The sequence below is a fragment of the Leptonychotes weddellii genome, chromosome 14, assembly GCF_054177405.1.
Source record: "Leptonychotes weddellii isolate Sample4059 chromosome 14, ASM5417740v2, whole genome shotgun sequence".
Classification (NCBI taxonomy): domain Eukaryota; kingdom Metazoa; phylum Chordata; class Mammalia; order Carnivora; family Phocidae; genus Leptonychotes; species Leptonychotes weddellii.
The window spans coordinates 47,665,401-47,683,715 of NC_138382.1; the positions used below are offsets into that span (position 1 = coordinate 47,665,401).

The 18,315-nt window shown below is 46.9% G+C and overlaps 1 protein-coding gene and 1 non-coding gene across 4 annotated transcripts; one reads left to right on the plus strand and one right to left on the minus strand.

Annotated features, from left to right (window-relative positions):
• Nucleotides 1–1,728: 1,728 nt before the first annotated feature.
• PHF24 (PHD finger protein 24) lies at nt 1,729–13,139 on the plus strand. Of its 3 annotated transcripts, XR_014140036.1 has the most exons (8): nt 1,729–2,106; nt 2,755–2,940; nt 6,817–6,895; nt 7,221–7,426; nt 7,773–7,933; nt 8,238–8,333; nt 8,655–9,323; nt 9,418–13,139. XR_014140036.1 is itself a non-coding variant. In XM_081803112.1 (7 exons), exons 1-7 carry the CDS (start codon nt 1,729–1,731, stop codon nt 8,749–8,751), a joined length of 1,203 nt encoding a protein of 400 aa, XP_081659238.1. In that variant the 3' UTR covers nt 8,752–13,139. The 3 variants fall into 3 exon arrangements, 2 of the variants coding, with proteins under 2 accessions (XP_081659238.1, XP_081659239.1); XM_081803112.1 differs by having other exon boundaries at nt 8,655–13,139; XM_081803113.1 differs by having other exon boundaries at nt 1,734–2,106; nt 2,820–2,940; nt 8,655–13,139.
• A 2,004-nt stretch (nt 13,140–15,143) lies between these two features.
• Nucleotides 15,144–15,246, minus strand: LOC115942908 (U6 spliceosomal RNA). The gene has a single exon (XR_004077480.1). It is a non-coding gene; the product is annotated as a U6 spliceosomal RNA (small nuclear RNA).
• Between the last annotated feature and the right edge of the window lie 3,069 nt (nt 15,247–18,315).

Genomic DNA, 18,315 nt, shown 5'->3' on the forward strand with positions numbered 1-18,315 from the left:
CCCTTCCCCTGTGTTCATCTGTTTTGTTTCTTAAATTCCACATGTGAGGGGCGCCTGGGCGGCTCAGTCATTAAGCGTCTGCCTTCGGCTTGGGTCAGGATCCCGGGGTCCTGGGATCAAGCCCCACATCGGGCTCCCTGCTCAGCAGGAAGCCTGCTTCTCCCTCTCCCACTCCCCCTGCTTGTGTTCCTTCTCTCTCTTTGTCTCTCTCTGTCAAATAAAGAAATAAAATCTTTAAATAAAAAAAATTCCACATATGAGTGAAATCATATGGTACTTGTCTTTCTCTGACTAACTTATTTCGCTTAGCATAGTACCCTCTAGTTCTATCCACGTCATTGCAAATGGCAAGATTTCATTCTTTTTGATGGCTGAGTAATATGCCATTGTATATATATTCTACATCTTATTTATCTTCTTTATCCATTCATCTGTTGATGGACATCTGGGCTCTTTCCATATTTTGGCTATTGTGGCCATAGCTACTATAAACATTAGGATGCAGGAGTCGGCTGCTTAACCGACTGAGCCATCTAGGAGCCCCCAAAAAAGGATTTTTTAATCACAATTTATTAATTGTCCACTGAGGGGCGCCTTGGTGGCTCAGTCGGTTAAGTCAGGCTCTTGATTTCAGCTCCTGTCTTTTATTTCCTATGATGAGTAGTTAGTACCTTATACATAGTACTGTTCAATAAGCCTTGATTATAATGGATTGAGAGCAAGGCTAAAATGGACTCTCCATTTCACTTTACTTAGAACACGCATTCCCCAGCTGAATTCCACTAAGACCCTTCAGGTTAGGAAATAGCAAACCAGCTTTGCAATATGCGATGTCATGCCCTCACTCTCCAGTGTTGTACCCTGGTACTGCAGAGGAAGAGCAGGGATAATGTTACTTCTCAACCTGTAAAGGTTTTATTGAACAGCTCAGAAAATCAAAAGAGAAAATGTGGGAGTAACATTAGTGAAGGCTTAAAAGTCTGAGAAGCACTTTAGAACTTAAAAATGGGAGGTTGTCTGTGAAAGACAAACAGACCCACAAAGAAGCATAGCCAATTAGAGGGGGCAAAGGAGTGTTTGTGACCTTGACCATGTGGCTAGGTTGGTAGTTTCTTATCTAATTCAGGAATCCCCTAAAAATAGGAGTGCATTCACTCTGACTGAAAAAGTGAGAATTTGATGCGGATTATCCCTGGATGCACTGTGCACAGCACTTACTGGAGGAGATTTTCTTCAATCAGAAGTCCGAAATGTATTGCTGTAGTCTTGCTTTAAGCTTTGGGTCATCTCATGTGGCAGAGGAGAGACTTAGGCTCTGAAGTCTCCAACTATCTCCAGAGGCCTGGGACCCCTGGACCTAATTAGCTTTGGGATAGCAAGAAATAAAAGAGATACCATTTCACATTTGTAGAATACTTTCCAGTCTACTAAGCACTTAATAAGCACATTTTCTAATGTTATCCTCATGACAGCCCTGTGAAGTGCACTGAGCAGATAGCCCTCATTTTACAAATAGGAAAACCAAAATCACAAGGCCAGTCAGAAATAGAACCAGGGTCTTCTGACTCTTTAACAAGAGCTTCTCCATCCCACCATGCCACTGAGTTCCAGAAGAGGGAAAAACTATCTAATAATACTTGCCACTTAGATGAATGGTTGAAATTGATTGGCTTGACATGGTCAGCCATTGGCTGAATCTGGGCCCCTCTGCTTTTTGTTCACAGAGCCATGGGGGTGTTGATGTCCAAACGGCAGACAGTGGAGCAGGTGCAAAAGGTGAGCCTGGCTGTGTCTGCCTTCAAGGATGGGCTACGGGACAGGCCTTCCATCCGACGCACTGGTGAGCTTCCAGGGTCCCGCCGTGGCACTGTAGAGGGCTCTGTCCAGGAGGTACAGGAGGAGAAAGGAGCAGAGGCAAGTACTCCAGTGCTCCTGGAAGAGAGCAGTGTCAGTCGTGCAGCTTGGGAGAGGCTCCGAGATGGGCGTGGAGTGGAGCCGGAGGAGTTTGACAGGACTAATCGTTTCACACCCCCTGCCTTCATCCGCCCCACCCGGAAGCTGGATGATGACAAGCCTCCTGATATCTGCTTGGAGCCCAGAGAACTTGTGAGTACCCAGTTAGGGCACAGTCCTCAAGTCTTAGACCTTCTGAGGATCAGGGAGGCCTGGGTACAGTTAAAGTGATACTCAAAAAGAAAAAACTCCAGAAAGGTGCAGTTGAGTCCAGAACAATCTTTGAATTTCTTCTACAAGAATAAAAATGTTACATCCTGGATTGGTCTTAGTGAAAGACTAGAGACAGTGGGTGATAAGGAATGACACCATGGCAGGTCTTTTGCCATCCGTCTCACTAAGGGGTAGTAGTCCCTGTAGGAGGCATTTGGAAATTTGTGGGCATTCAAGAAGGTCATCATCACTGGAGTTGCTACTGGTTTTTGGTGCCAAGAAAACCAGGGGTGCTAAGTGCCCTGCAATGTCTGGGACAATCTTTCAGAACAGATTATTTTTTTCCAAAAATGTTAGTAGCATCCCTGTTCAGAAAAATGGTCACAGAGACCTGAGCAGATGGAAGAGCTTTCTGGTTCTTGTCTTCCAGAGAGAAAGCTCTATCACCTTAACACAGGCTTCAGTTGGAATTGCTCCTCTGGGCTGCTCCAGGGATATTCAGCCCCATGTGGGTAATTCTGTGTTTCGTGGCCATAGGATCTTGCTGCCTACACTGGGAATGAATACACTATTTATTCTTTTTGCCAGGTTGTCAATGATGAGATGTGTGATGTCTGTGAAGTCTGGACAGCTGAGAGCCTCTTCCCATGCAGGATCTGCACCAGGGTTTTCCATGATGGCTGCCTGCGCCGCATGGGCTACATCCAAGGAGATAGTGCAGCAGAGGTGACTGAGACAGCCCACACAGAAACTGGCTGGAGCTGCCACTACTGTGTAAGCCTGGACTGCAGGAACTATGGGCTGCAGCACCACAGGGAACTTGGCACTTTTCTGGAGACCCAGTCTAAGAACACTGGTTTCTAGGCAGTGACCTAAAAGAGTTTTCCAATAGTAGATACTGGGATCCTCAAACTTGGTCAGGTTTTCTCTACCTCAGTACTATGACATTTTGGACACAGTAATTTTTTTTGTGGGGGATGTGTGCAATGTAGTATGTTCAGCAACATCCCTGGCCTCTACCCCATTAGATGTCAGTAGCACCCACCCTCAGTTGTGACAACCAAAAATGTCTCCAGATATTACCCAGTGTGTCCTAGGGGAACAAAACTCATCCCAACTGAGAAACACTGAGCTAGAGGAATCAATGGTTAGGATGAGGCCTAATTACTCAATTGTAATTCTGCTTGGAATAGTGCTTTCTCTAATAGTCTTTAGTTGTCATTCATTGTACTCATCTGAAAAACCATCCTAACCAGCTTGCTTCCAATAGGTAAAGGTTCTAACATGGTAACACTTCTTAGTCCTAAGATCATCACTTGGCCTACCACCTAACTCTTAGGATGAAGAACTTCATCTCTAATGTGATCATTATGTAAATTAAATATCAAAGGTCTGTTGATTCAGAACTTTGCAAATTATATATAAATGCCTTCCAACTTTCTTTTGAGATTTTATTTATTTATTTGACACAGAGAGAGCACAAGCAGGGGGAGCAGCAGAGGGAGAGGAAGAAGCAGACTCCCCAGGGAGCTGGATGCGGGGCTCTGTCCCAGGACCCTGGGATCATGACTGAGCCAAAGGCAGACACTTAACCCACTGAACCACCCAGGCACCCTGCCTTCCAACTTTTAAAAAGACAAAAGCCAGATTCGTATCCATTTCTCAGCACATCTGAATAGAATTTAAGTCTTGCTTTATTCGGGGCGCCTGGGTGGCTCAGTCGTTAAGTGTCTGCCTTCAGCTCAGGTCATGATCCCAGGGTTCTGGGATGGAGCCCCACATCGGGCTTCTTGCTCTGCGGGAAGCCTCCTTCTCCCTCTCCCACTCCCTCTGCTTGTGTTCCCTCTCTCGCTGTGTCTCTCTCTGTCAAATAAATAAATAAAATCTAAAAAAAAAAAAAAAAAAGTCTTGCTTTATTGGTCTGTTATCCTGCAGATATCTTCTAAGAAACATCTCTGCAGACTCCCCCTTCTTCTTCCTACTGCCTAGAAGAAAGCAAAGATGTGCAACTTTCTAACAAATATCACTTTATCTATGGCTTGTCTATAAAATCAAGTATAGAACAGTTATTCCCAGCCACTTACACACCTTTTCCCCAGCTGAAGTATGTCACAGTAGACCCTGCTCTACACACCATCTTCTCTAGTCACCACCCCTCCAAACACCAGCCTTTTCACTCACAGCAACTCTGCCCTTCAGTGTGCTGCTGCTGTGGGACCCAGTTGAAGGTGTCTCCTTCCTAACCCTTCCTGGTTTTCTGTCACAGTCCTACCATCATTACTACCACTTGATGGACTTTTTACAAAGGTTTCTTCCAAGCTCCTCCCCTTTCTTCCCTTCCCAGCCAGGCTTCTTGAAAAGACTCCATCATCTCCTAGTGGCTCCTCAACCACCTGTAATTCAGCTTCTGCATCTGTCATTCTGCTGGATTGGTTCTTTCTAAAGTCACCAATGACCTGACTGTCAAGTCTAGTGACCTTTTCTCAAGCATCTTCTTACTTGACCCCTATGAGGTATTTAGCACTTCCTTATTGCCTCCTCTTTTTGGGGGAGATTTAAGTAGTTATGAGAATTATTATGTAAAATAAGGAAACCAGAGAAAATAGAAAATCAGTAAAGTCCCATCATAGTTGTATCACCACTGTTAACATTACCTTCTACGTTGTACAACTCTCTTTTCTTGGCTTCCATTACTTCCTACTGATTCTCCTCCTACCTTCTTCTCTGACCATTCTGAGTGCCCTTAGTTAATTTCTTCTCACAGTCCTAAATGCTGATCTTCCTTGGGGTTCTGTTGTTAACACTCTTCTTTTCTCATTGCACACACTCTCTCCCTGGGTTATTTCATGTACTTCAGTGGCTATAGCTACCATCTAAACACAAATGATTCCCAAACCTGTGTGTCCAGACCTAAATTTCTTGTCTCTTGGATTTCCATCCATCTTGATGCCTCACGGGTGCTTCACATCACCATGCCCCCAAATGAAACTCTTTTTCCAGAAACCTGTTCTCTCTAAATTTCTTACCTCTGAACAGTAATACCACCCTTCCAGTTACCAACCAACTCATTCTTCTCCATCCCTCACATCCAGTAAGTCAACAGGTCCTACTGATCTACCTATTAATACCTCTCAAATTTCCTCTCTTTTCCATTCTCATGTCTTAGGTTAGCCATTCATCTTTTCTTACCCGCACTATAGCAACAGCTAACTAACTGTTCTCCATGTCCCTAGACTTTGCCCCTCTGATTCATTCTCCACACAGCAAAGATCTGACCACGGCACTACATATGCCCTTAAAAACCATTCAGTCAGCCACCTGGGTGGCTCAATCGGTTAAGCATCCGACTCTTGATCTCAGCTCAGGTCATGATCTCAGGGGTCATGAGTTCAAGCCCCACATTGGGCTCCATGCTGGGTGTGGACCCTACTTAAACATTTGGTGACTCCCCTTTGCCCTCAGAATAAAAGCCCATTTGAAGGGCTCACTAATGGGCATTTTAGGCACTTCACAGTCAGGCTTCTGCCTACCTCTCCCTTATCTTTTGTCATTCCTCTCTACTCTCCCTCCCCACACATACACACACACCCTACACTCCAGCCCCGCTGAACATTTCATAGTGTTACACCCCACTGTGCCCAGCATATACCAAGTGCTCAATAAGTGTTATTGAAAGAATTGAGTTCTTTATGAAAGCTACAAATGAATACTCATGAAATGTCTGCTCCTCTTCTTTGCTGGTATTTTAAGAGAGGAAAATAACCTACTAGAAAGAATCTTTGACAGCTTAAAGACTATAAGACTGTAAGTTAGTATTAATAAAATAACATATCACTGCTGTTTTGGAATTAAAATTTCTATGGCACCACAAAAAACTCATTTGGTTTTAGGAACTTCGTCATGATGGCATCTCTTTCAAAACCATTCTGGATTATTTAAAATAATACAGCCTACTAGGAGCAGAGTTAGAATTAAACTTATTTTTTAACTGAAATACTCTTTGAGCACAGTCTAACATAGAAGCCAAATACATAAAATGAATAAAGATGAAGCTGCTGTGGTTGATGGAGCTGGGGATTCACAACCATGCCCACTTATTAGTCCCCGTTTCCCTTGCAGCAGCTTCCCAAGGCACTTCCAAGGATTCCTTAGGGTATCTCAGAATAATTTTTTTTAAAGATTTTATTTATTTATTTATTTGACAGAGAGAGAGAGAGTGAGAGCAGGAACACAAGCAGGGGAAGTGGGAGAGGGAGAAGCAGACTTCCCACCGAGCAGGGAGCCCGATGTGGGGCTCGATCCCAGGACCCTGGGGTCATGACCCGAGCTGCAGGCAGCCGCTTAATGACTGAGCCACCCAGGCACCCCTCAGAGAATAATTTTAAAACTACTGTTCAGTAAAACGGTCTCAGGTCTAGAATCAGGATACCTGGCTTCTGGAGAAGATTCTGCTCCAGAGTTGGGCAACTCTGAGCAAATCCTTTCCTCTTTCTGGGGCTTCAATCTCTGATTATGATTAGAGGCTGGGATTAGATGATCCCAGAATGGCCTTCAAGTTGAAATACAATTTCCATCCTTCTTGATCTTGGCCTTTCTTTCTTACTGGTCTATATGGCCACTGACTCAGATCTTTCTTTTTTTTTTTTTCAGGATAATCTCAACTTGCTGCTAACTGAGGAGGAAATGTACAGCCTCACAGAGACCTTTCAGCAGTGTAAAGTCATTCCTGGTAAGGCTGGACAGTGCTGCCAGATGGAGAGCGGCTGGCACATTTTTCCTCTGTACTTTCTAGGATAAACCATAAAAGGAGTATGCTGGAATTTGGAGAGTAGGGGCAAATAGGTCCCTGTTCCCAAGCTGTTGGCCAGCAGGGGCACCCACACACCCGCCCATCTTCCCCACCCACCACATCCTGAGTTATCCTGGCTATGGGAGACAAAGACTCCACGAAAGCTATGGATGTAGGGGTTCTGGAGGGTACTCTAGAAGTAAATGGAGGTGCCCCAGAGGCTGAGGAAAGGGTGGGCTTGGCTAGTATGGGGTGCCTCCCACAGATTGCTCCCTGACACTGGAGGACTACCTGCGCTACCGCCACCAAGCAGCAAAGCGGGGGGACAGTGACAGGGCTCTAAGCGAGGAGCAAGAGGAGCAGGCAGCCCGCCAGTTTGCAGCCCTGGACCCTGAACATCGAGGACACATAGAGTGGCCTGACTTCTTGTCCCATGAGTCCCTCCTACTTCTGCAGCAATTGCGTCCCCAGGTGAGGGCCAGCTGGGGTGAATGTCTATGGGATACTGGGTGGCAGAGACCTAGGAAGCATGCTGGGCAGGTTGGAGGAGCACTAGGTACTGTCTTAGCAAGGACCATAGAAGGAAAGGGCTCACATTCCACCCAGTGACAGGTGATCCAGTGCCTAAGCTGGGGAAACTGCTCAAGGAAGATTGATTTACACTGGACCAAACTGCAAATGTCAATGCTACCAGAAAGGCTCTGGGCAGCTTCAAAGGGAGGCTGCAGAGATGGTAATGGAGGTAGGATTCTCTATGGCTTGACATTTTACAAAATATTTTCACCTCCAAGATCTTAACTTGTCTCTTCTTCCTCAGAACTCTCTGTTAAGGCTTCTGACAGTGAAAGAGCGGGAGCGAGCCCGGGCCACCTTCCTAGCCCGGGGCAGCGGGAGCACTATCAGTGAGGCAGAGTGCCGTGGAGCCCAGCACTCTTGGTTCTGCAAACACCTTGCAGAGGCTCCTTCCTGCAGTGTCAGGTCTGTTCCTTACCAATCCCTGCCCCCACTCACATGTTCTCCTCCTTTTTCCATGCCAAATGGCCCTTGGTATGAAAGGTACCTCTCGGTTTCTTCTGTCAACAGACAGGAGAGGATCTTCCTGTGCATTAGACAAAGGACACTGCCTCTTATTGTTCAAGGCATAGGGCATCCTCTACTCCAAACTGTCACCCATGTCAGAAAAGTGTGGACATGCATATCTGAGCCATGGGTTCCCCAGAGTTTGGGAGGGGCCAGACCTTTCATTTTCCCACTCCTAACCACATATCCTTGTGTCCAACAGCATCAGCCATGTGGGTCCCATAGCAGACAGTAGCCCAGCCAGCAGCAGCAGCAAGAGTCAAGACAAGGCTCTGCTGCCCACAGAGCAGGAGTCCAGGTGAGTAGGATCCCCTCACTGGGCTGTCTGCACTCCTGACTCTTCAACACACACAAGTGGGCATTGCCCACTGCTACCCCCAAACAGCAAGTGCATATCCCAGAAACCAGGCTCCAAAAATGTCCATTTGACCCAAGATCCATAGGGTCAGCCGGCTGGACTGTCAGCATGGAAGCACAGCCAGCCATACCTATGTCAGCCAAAAGCCAGGGCTTCCCTGAGCTTTGCCCGGCTTAAGCCGTACTGCCACTAGGATCAGGTCTCATGAGCAACCAGGCTCTACAGCCAATCTCACAAACCTGTTCTTTGCTCCCACTCCAGATTTGTGGACTGGCCTACCTTTCTGCGGGAGAATGTTGTCTACATCTTGGCTGCTCGCCCCAACAGTGCAGCAATTCATCTGAAACCCCCAGGATAGCATGGAGCAGAGAAGCTCAGTTCAGAGACAATGGTCTCCCTCCTCTCCTTTTTCTCTTTCCCTCTTTCCCCCACCATCCTCTGGTACTGAGACTTGTGGGGATGGAGTATTGCCAGCATCTCAATTTGCCACTAAGCTTTATGGAACTGAAATCACTGCGTCCCTCACAACAGAGGCAGTATATGCATTGCTGCAGGGAAAAGCCCTGGGAGCTGTGGCAGTAGCCACTCTTGGACCCACCCCCCAGCCCTCACATCCTAGACTAGACCTGCCACTGCACACATATGTGTGCACACACACACATACACACATGCCTAGCTGTCCATGCCTACAGAGACCTGGTTCTTCTTGGTTGAAAAAGGACCAAAGTTCCTTTGTGAAGCTCCTGGTGTAGATGAGAGGGGTCTCTATTCACCCCTTCTATTGGCCAGTTCTGATTTCCAATAGACAAGTCTCTGGCCAAGTGATTCTTAATAATAGGGCATCAGACTCACACGCTGTCCTAGAGATGCTGATAGGCTCCCTCTTCCTCCGTTGAAAATCCCTTCTGTGGTGAGCCACTGTTCTGGTAGGTATGTGCTCTGTCCCTCAGTTATGTTGGGGTGGGAAAGTTACGAAAACCACCACTGCACTTCAGCCACTGTTTATTTCAATTCTAATTTCTAGTGACAGAGAAGGCAACTAGTCTATGGAGTGAGTCTTAATTAGAAGAAGGGAAGGCAGCCCCTCCCAGGAACCCAGGATTCTAGGAACCTCTCATCCAGGTCTTCCAAGTCCAAAAGTCTTTAGCAGAACAGTCAAAAACCAAGATGAGCCATCCTGGCCCCTGTTTTACAGATGGGAACACATGGGCCAGAGCCCAAAGGGCCTGAATGGAATAAGTATGATGGCAGGAATCACAGCCCTCTGTATTAGATGCTTTACCCAAGTCAACTACCACAGAGACCTGAAGCCTGATCTCCAATGAGGACAAGGTTTGGATGGAAAATGAGAGGAGAAGGCTCATGATTTTCCATCTTTCCACCTCAGCCCAAATGAAGACCTAGAAGAGCTTACCATTGTATGGAGAACAAGAACCAGCCTCCCACAGCCCAAGAAAGAGCAGCAAGGACTCCTTTCAACCACCCTGACAAGCTGGAGCCAAGAAGAGGATTTGCATCTCAGCTCTCTTTCTTTCTCTCTCTCTCTCTCTTTTTTTTTTTTTTGCATCTCACCTCTTCAGCAGAGAAAGCCCCAGCAAAGCCTCACAGAAGGTTCATCCTTCTCCCCCTCACTGAGATATGGCCTGAGTTGCTGCTTCTCCCTGCTGCTCACTACATGTCTTTCCCCACCAAGCCTGGCCTCTAAGTCCCAGCTGTCCTCCCTAAGTTCTCATTAAGTTCTCAAGTCACTGCGTGTTGTGGGTCAGCCCTGGCCCTGGAATCTAGGTTCTGTTTCCAATCTGAATACTAGAGAGTGGGGTTGGTTCAGTCATGTTAAAGCTAATATAGTTCCATTGCTCAAGGCACTTGTACTGAATTGGGTGCTAACAGAAGAAGTAGCATACAGCTCAGTGTTGAGATGCTCAGAGGAAAGTGGGGAGCTGCAACCAGGGTTGTGGTAACAACACCTTCTGTAGAAACTGCCTGACCTAGAACAGGTTGTGAAGCTTCGGGGGTTGGATTATTCAGGTCTAAAATGAAGCAGACAGAAGATGAATCTGGCTGGGTTCATGTGTATGGCCCTGAACATTTCAAAACAAAAACAGCTTTTTGTAAATACTGCTTAGCCATATTCCCAAGACTGATCGTAAGAGGGGCTGTTATTCAGTTTAGCCAGAATGAAAACAAAAGTGAAAGCACATGACTCTTGGGTCCAAGGACTGCCTCTGAAGCAGCCAGACCTGGGGTTTTACACTGAAAAAGATTAAAGCACGTTCAGCACAGGGGCTCTTGCTTCTTCTCCTGGTAAATCACCTTGTATGCCAATGGCCTTGGGCTGCTGGATCTCACAGATAGGGCATTTTGAGTAGAGACAAGCTCTGGGCTTTGTCTGAACAGCTTTTTCCTCCTGCCTCATCGTCAGTAATAGGGACTGGAAATCTATCTTGTTCCCTGATCCTTCATAGACAAGGTGATGCCTACCTCTCTGGAGCTGCAGCTTCTAGCTTTCTGTGGTTGAGTGGTAAAAGACCATGGGCCAGATGCATCTCAGGGCCTGGCAAAGCAGTATTTCTTTCATGGTAGGATCAGGCCCATTTGGGACTATTCCTCTTCCTAATCCAAGACAGCAAATGTCCTTGGTAGGGGCATGCTACAGAGGGCCCAGGGGACCCAGCATAGAGTTCCCAGTCCACAAGAATCCTAAGACGCAGAAAAGCCTGGAGGAGCAACTAGCCTCTTCTCCATTAGCCATCTAGTTTTTTACCAATGAAAAGATTCCCTTGCTCCCCCAGACCAGAGTTGTAGAAGCCCCACCCCAAAACCCCTGTCTGGGATCTCCCTCTGCAGTGCTCTAATCCATGGAGCCCCTCTGCAGTACATATGAAGATGTTCAAACTTTTATAAACCAAGTGAAGCCCATTCCCTTTTCCTTTTCATCAAGTCTTTCCATCACTGTGACTATCTGAAATTCTGCCAAGTACAAAAATCAGTGTCTGACTCTAAGGGTTTGAGAAAATGTTCTAGTCATTTCTTCTTGGCTACCCAGAATTGAAATCAATCTTATTACAAACACCACCCACTCCACCCACCATAAACAGAGATTAGGGTTGCTCCTCTGAAGACTCCTTGCCCTAAGCCTATTTTTCACCCAACACCCCTCTTCCCTATGCTCAGATTTAAAGACAGGGGCATCTGGATGTCATCCAGACACAGCAGAGCTGCAGGGACAGAAAGTAAGCTGAGGCAGTTAGCTGTGGCTACATAACCTCTCCAGGTCTGCTCTGTGGCTTCCTCTCCTGTGACCAGCCTTCCTCAACAGAGGTAGGCTCTGCTTTTGAGCAGTGGCCCCTTTGGATCCCAGAGATGGAGCAGTTCCCTTGCTCCCAGGTACTGACCCACTCTCAAGTGCTTTTCTTCCTTTGAAGAAAAGCCAGCCAAAGCCATGAGGACATTACCTCTTCCCACCTTCAGCCCAAGTGACTGGGGCTAAAGGGCAGACATGCCTTTTTAGCCCTGGTGCTCCCTATGGGATATCACCCTGGCCTTATTTGAGTGGCCAGATCTGGGAGTTCCCCTATTCCTATCACTAACATTGGAGGTACAGAATCAAACTGCCTGGGAAGAGGGCAACTCTCTGGGGTGTGAGCCCAGGATTGTGCCTAGGCCTCTTCATCTGAAGCACAACCTCAACCATTGCAGGTCTCATGGCTTCAGTAAGAGTGGTGCAAGGAAGCCCTAAGAAGGAAGCTCAGCAGAAGCTGTATGGCAGGGCCTCAGGCTAGCCATGATCACCCCAGAGCCAAGAATAACCTCCAGGCAGGACTGGTAGGAGGCTCTAGTGATCCTATAAGCATGACCCCTTCAAACTAGCAGAGTAAAGGCAGGTATATACTTGGCACTAAAAGAACAACTGGATGTCAGAACAATATCCTGGCAGCACCAGTACCATAACCCCTTTTCACTCCTCAATTTATAGTGGAATAAAATTGCTACTTTCCCAGTGCCACTTAGTTTGAATTTGCCCAGATCTCTCTCCAGGCCCCTGGCTGCAGCTCCGACAACAGAGAACTGGATGAAGAATGGAAGATATTAATGCATCATACCTGTTCCCTATAGCTCAGTCCTGGAATGTGGTAGGACTGGGCATTTCCCCTGCTGTTGCTTTCCTGCTGCCACTGCTTTGGGCAACCTTAAAAGGAAAGAAAATAAACAGGTAACAGAATTTCCACTAGACCCAACTAGCATTAAGGAAAACCTTCCCTCTGAGCCACATGACCTGATGACCCAGATTGTGGACAGTGTGTCACATCTGGTCTGGGCTAGTGACTAAGAAGTCCAATCACATTCCAATTTGTATAGCATGGGTTGGCCTGACCATAGATGAGAATGTCACGGTATAAGCAGCAAGGCCTTTCCATATCCATGTGAAATAAGAGCCTTCAAACTTATGCTCCTTTAAGAGATGGCTGGTGATCTGTCTCCCAGTCAAACATAGGCTTATGAGGGGAGTTCTGAGAACACTCAAGTAAGTGGAAGATCCAATGCCCTCTGGTCCCTCATGCCCTTCCTATGTTCTTTTCTGCGGAAGGTAACTTGACAGTAAGCTGAGGGGAACATCCCCAAGCTCTGTCTTCCCACCAGTACAGCTGCATGCTCCTCTCCATGGCTCAGCCTTCACTCTTGAAGGAGCTGATGCTCCCAGAGGCTGGGCACAGTGGAAATCATAATAAAGAGATTGCGATGCTATTTTGGCTTCCTTCTTCCTGTTATTTGGGGCACCTGCTGAGTTTCTGTGTGGTTTCCTATAATTAGCCAATTCCTGAATCTAAGATGCTGCTTGGCCTCCAGGAAGAATGCAATACACTGGTTCTTTCTAGAGCTTTCCTGGTGCTGACCTTCCCAAGAATCAAGTGATGGGTGGGAGGAGGCAGGGGTTCCACCATGGACACGGGGAAATGAAAGCACTGAAGAGAGAAGCCAGAATTTTCTAAGAAACTGAGGAAGAGGTAAGGCCTCCAAGCTATCTGCAATGTATTCCACCACCACCACAACCAAGGGCCAGTTTTAGACACATTTCTCCTCCCAATCCCTGCTGGGTGACAAAGTAGGAAAGCTAGCTGGCTATGTTTTCTCCTGGTCTTCTGGGTCTTTCTTGGTAGAGAATTTTCTCCCCGTTTTTGCAATGTTTTAATGTGATATGATAGAGTTGGGTAAACTAAGGTCAAGAGAAGCTTTTCAGAGGACTGTGAAATCCCCCTTTCATCACCTTTACATGATAAGAACAGAGCCAGTACCTATAGGTAGGAAAGTATCTCTAGTGTGGATCAGTGGTGTATAGACTTACCTCTAAACCATAGGGCCCCCAAATACAAATCATTGCTAATATTTTTGAGCAGTTACTATGCACTGGGCAGTTCTAAGTGCTTTACATAAGATCGTCTTCAAAAAACAACCCTGAGGTTTGTTTATAGATGAGAAAAGTGAGGAATAGGGGCGCCTGGGTGGCTGAGTCGTTAAGCATCTGCCTTCGGCTCGGGTCGTGATCCCAGGGTCCTGGGATCGAGCCCCACGGGCTCCCTGCTCGGTGGGAGGCCTGCTTCTCCCTCTCCCACTCCCCCTGCTTGTGTTCCCTCTCTCGCTGTGTTTCCGTCAAATAAATAAATAAAATCTTAAAAAAAAAAAAAGAAAAGTGAGGAATAGAGGCTGAGAGTTTCTCAAGGTTACGCAGTCACATAGGAAGCAGGGGAACCAGGTAGTCTGGCTTCAGTGCCCATGTTCTTAACTACTTTATTGTGCTGCCTGTCAGGGTACACCTCAAGGAAACAGCTGCTCTGTAGTCTAGCATATCCCGTTTCCATCCTGGGAACAGAAACATAAGCAGCCAGTCCTGTAGCCATGTCACAGGATTTCTTACAACCTGCACAACTCACCTCATTCACTCACATGGCTCCCATACCTCTCCTCCCCAGAATTTTCAAATGGAGGTCCATCAGACTCAGGACAGCTTGAGATCTTAAGCGTCCCTTCTGTCTCCAATTTCAATGAAGACCAGCATTAGGAGAGAAAAAGAGACATAAAAGCTGGGCCTCTGTGGACTCTAGTGAAAAGCAAGGTTTCCCCACCCTCAGTCTGGCAATCCTGATGAACTTTTGATCCTCTGAGGATTGTTCCTCCTCCTGCCACTTGTTCCCAGGGCTGGCTAGAGCCTCGGTTCCACACAAACTTCCACTCACCCTGCCCTGCTCTGGCTCAAGTGTACTCCTCTTATCTCTAGAGGAAGTCATTGCTCAAAGGGGAAAGAGTAGCTGCTAAATTTGCTAAACCTGGAACAGAGTTCTCTCTCCCACCCCACCCAAAGGGTTGCTTGGAGTGTGACCTTGCTGAACTTGTTTCCTCATCTGTAAAAGTCTGGGAAAACAATTCCTGTCCTATCTCCTGGGCTGATAGTCAAGTGAGGACAGAATTAGTTTGGTAAGAGGAAAGAGTTTCATACACTATAAGGCATTAAGTGAGCAGCAAGGATTTCTGGCCCTATCTACAAGCTGTGCATGTATCATCTTCCACCCACCCACAGTCACAGGCATAGCTGGGGGTACCGCTAATGGCCTCTGTCCACAGTGCTGAAGTCACAGCTGAGACAGCGGGGTATCTTCAGTCCCTCTTTTTTTTTTTTTTTCTTTTTTGGTAATATACTAATTTATTCATATATACATTCACTTTACATTATTACATTTGACATTCATCAAAACCAAAAATACAGTATGCTTCATGAATTTGCATGTCATCCTTGTGCAGGGGCCATGCTAATTTTCTCTGTATGGTTCCAATTTTAGCGTATGTGCTGCTGAAGCAAGCATTTCAGTCCCTCCTGTCCCACCTTTAAGTAAATATAAATGCAGAGATTTCCAAGCCCAAGGATTGTTCTGAAATGCAGAAGGTATTGCAAAAAAATGTTTGTTTCATTTATTTCAAGTATCTTTGTTTTTAAAATAAATATAATACTCCTTTCAAAATCGTAACATTTGGGCAATTGTACATTTGTAACATTGTACAAATGGGCAAGATGTGATCCAGCAGCTCAGGAAGAGGGGGTTATGGTCTTCACTTGATATGGGGGAACAGTATGAGGTAGCTACCAAAAAACTGATGTAAGGTGAGGCTATGTAGGAAGAAGTTCAGAGTCAGATGAGAGAGGCAGGCTGGCTCATTTATACACTGCACCAGCACTCCTAGAAAAAGCTAATCAGAGCCAGGCACCATGAATTGAAACCCAGCCAGTGTAGCATGGTCTTAGGCGCTGGAATGGAACAAGGCAGAGGAGGAACCCATGAAGGCCTGAGAGGTGTCTCATCCTGGAGAGGAGCAGACTTGAGGGATGTAGATGGCTAATGTCTGACAGATGGGACTGATGAGGTCAATGTGACCTCAAAGACAGAGCTAAAACCAAAGGTGGAAGAGAAGCAGATTTTTGCTCAATAGGACCAAAAGGTAACTGGATACCAGGGAAGGTAGTGAAGCTGTATAAGTATAGGACAGAAATGTTGAGTTGGGGGTAGGATGCCTTACCAGATATACAGTCCTCTTGAGATCTGTGATGCCTGTAAATGGCTAAGCACCTTCTGGTGTATGCCCAGCCCTGAGCCCAGCTGAGCTAGAGGCAGAGTCAAGATTGTACAGACCCACATGACCACAAACCAATAGAATAACTGGGTTGGGAAACTTAATTTCTTTAGTTCAACCTCATAGACCGACTGTTGTGCCTCCAGCTCTGGGTCCTGACCTGACAGAAAAGAGCCAAGGTCTCAATACACCTGACTTCCCCTTCCAGATGCGCTCCGGAAAGCCTGCCTCTAGAACCTGATGTTGCATGCCCTCTGCTGGTCATTTCTAGCACCATCCTCTCACTCCCAAGGCAAGAAATAACCCCTTTGAACAACTACTACTGGTCAGTGTAGGTTTAAACCAGGAGTACCAGGGAGTTAGATCGCTGGGCAGTGTCCAATCAGTGAACAGGATCAGGACTGAATCTGCAGTTGAATTCAAGTAATATTAGGGCTCATCCATGTCTAGAAAGGACTTAGGCTAAGGCTGAGTTTGGGGAACTGTCTGGTCTAGGACCAAGGCCAAGGTCAGTGTCTCAGGTGAGGTCAAAGTTGGCACTCAGTGTGGAACTGAATTCTGGGTCCAAGTGTCAGCATGAAATATGTATCCAGGTGAGATGCTAAGAGTCTGACCCCAGGAAGCAGTCAGTCTGCATCCAGGGGTCAATGTAGCATTCCTATCTGAGGTGAAATCATCAGGTAATAAGCACCAGCCGCAGGAGAACTCAAGCAGAGACACTGCTAGGGGAGAAGTATAAGGGTTGGAGGACAGAATGAAGTAGTCACTAATTTCTAAGAGCCTCCCAACTTTAAAGATGGTAAAGGGCAGGCTAGAGCCACAGTCCCTCAGAAGGTGGATCCCTATATTCCCATTCCAACTTCCTGTGAAAGGGCCCCACCAACAAGAGTATTGCCACATACAAGTCATAGGTACAGTTTGGGGACAGGAGAGGTCCAAGGACCTGTCCTGTCACTGCAGAGAGCTGGCAGCTGTGGGGGTAGTCTTCCTTGCCCCCCCTCTTCTCTGTTTCTACTGGCAACGGGGCTTAGCAGCCTCCCACACCTAGATCTTAGCAACCATGGGAGCCCCTGGCAACTGCTGCCATGGTGACAAGACAGGGAACTAAGAATGGGCTGGGGTGGAGCACTTCCTCTGGAGCCTTCAGGATATGTGCAAGATAGGGGGCTCCCCCTCCCATACACAGTCTGAGAGGGAACATGTGCTCCTGTGTAAACACCTCCTCACTGGCACCCACCCCCGCCCCTGCCCCCGGGTTCCGGTTCCCTCGGGGTGAGAAAATGAGGGACACCTAGGGTTATGACGTCTCCATAGGAAGGGAGGGGAATGCGGGTGCTGAGAACTGATATGATCACGGATTCATGCATGCACTGGCAGTCAACATGTCAATATCCATGACGCTGTTCATCATGTAGACACAGACCTACATAGTCATTTAATCACACATGTATAACAACACAAAATCACATACACAACAAATAATACAGAATCAGGCATATTACCACACAAAAATATTACACAGATATACACAGATACACTCTCACTTACAAATCACACTACAGATACAACAGTACAAATAACTCCCAATCAGACTTGAACGTCAAACAGATGCACTCACACATCCAGGTATCTGTGAACATACAGAGTAACGGTTAACTTTGCTGAGCAATAACTACATACCAAGCTCAGAACTACATGCATAGCATGTGTTACCTTAATTAACCCTCAGAACAACGCTAGGAGGTACTGCTCTTTTCTATACCCATGAGACAAAGAAAGAAATGAGGGACAGATGTGGCAAGTGACCTCACAAGGTCAACAGAGCCTACATTCTTACACCTATACCACACTGTGCACCCTGGTTCCTAACGCACACCTGATACCCAGGGCAATAGGACACAGTGGAAATAGAGAACCCAGCAGACAGTGGAATCCATGCCACCCACACCTGAAGGCATGGCCCTGCACCCCCGAAGTTCTAAGCCCACAATATAGCATTAGCAGGGACCAGGTAAGGGCCAATGACTAAACTCTCTGCCCCCGTGTTGGCACAGGCAAGGCTGGAGGAAGCAAAATAGATAGAACGGGAATAGGAAGTAGAGCCACCCACAGCCCGGGCCCCCATGAGTCTGGAGGTGGCAGATTGAGATCCCCCAGATCAAAGTAGCCAGCACCTGTCCTGAGCCTCCTCATCCTACCTTGCTCATCTCCATGTCACGCTACTATTCCATTCCTTCATCATCCCATCTCCCCTCCCTTCTAGTCTTTGTTCCCCGCTTCTCCTTCCATTCTCACCCCCACT

Excerpts from the sequence above, each read along its gene's own strand:
- PHF24 (XM_081803112.1), top strand. The coding sequence starts at position 1,729 with ATGGGGGTGTTGATGTCCAAACGGCAGACAGTGGAGCAGGTGCAAAAG. Across the intron at positions 2,107-2,754 it reads GCTTGGAGCCCAGAGAACTT|GTTGTCAATGATGAGATGTG; the intron begins GTGAGTACCCAG and ends TCTTTTTGCCAG. Across the intron at positions 7,427-7,772 it reads TGCAGCAATTGCGTCCCCAG|AACTCTCTGTTAAGGCTTCT; the intron begins GTGAGGGCCAGC and ends CTTCTTCCTCAG.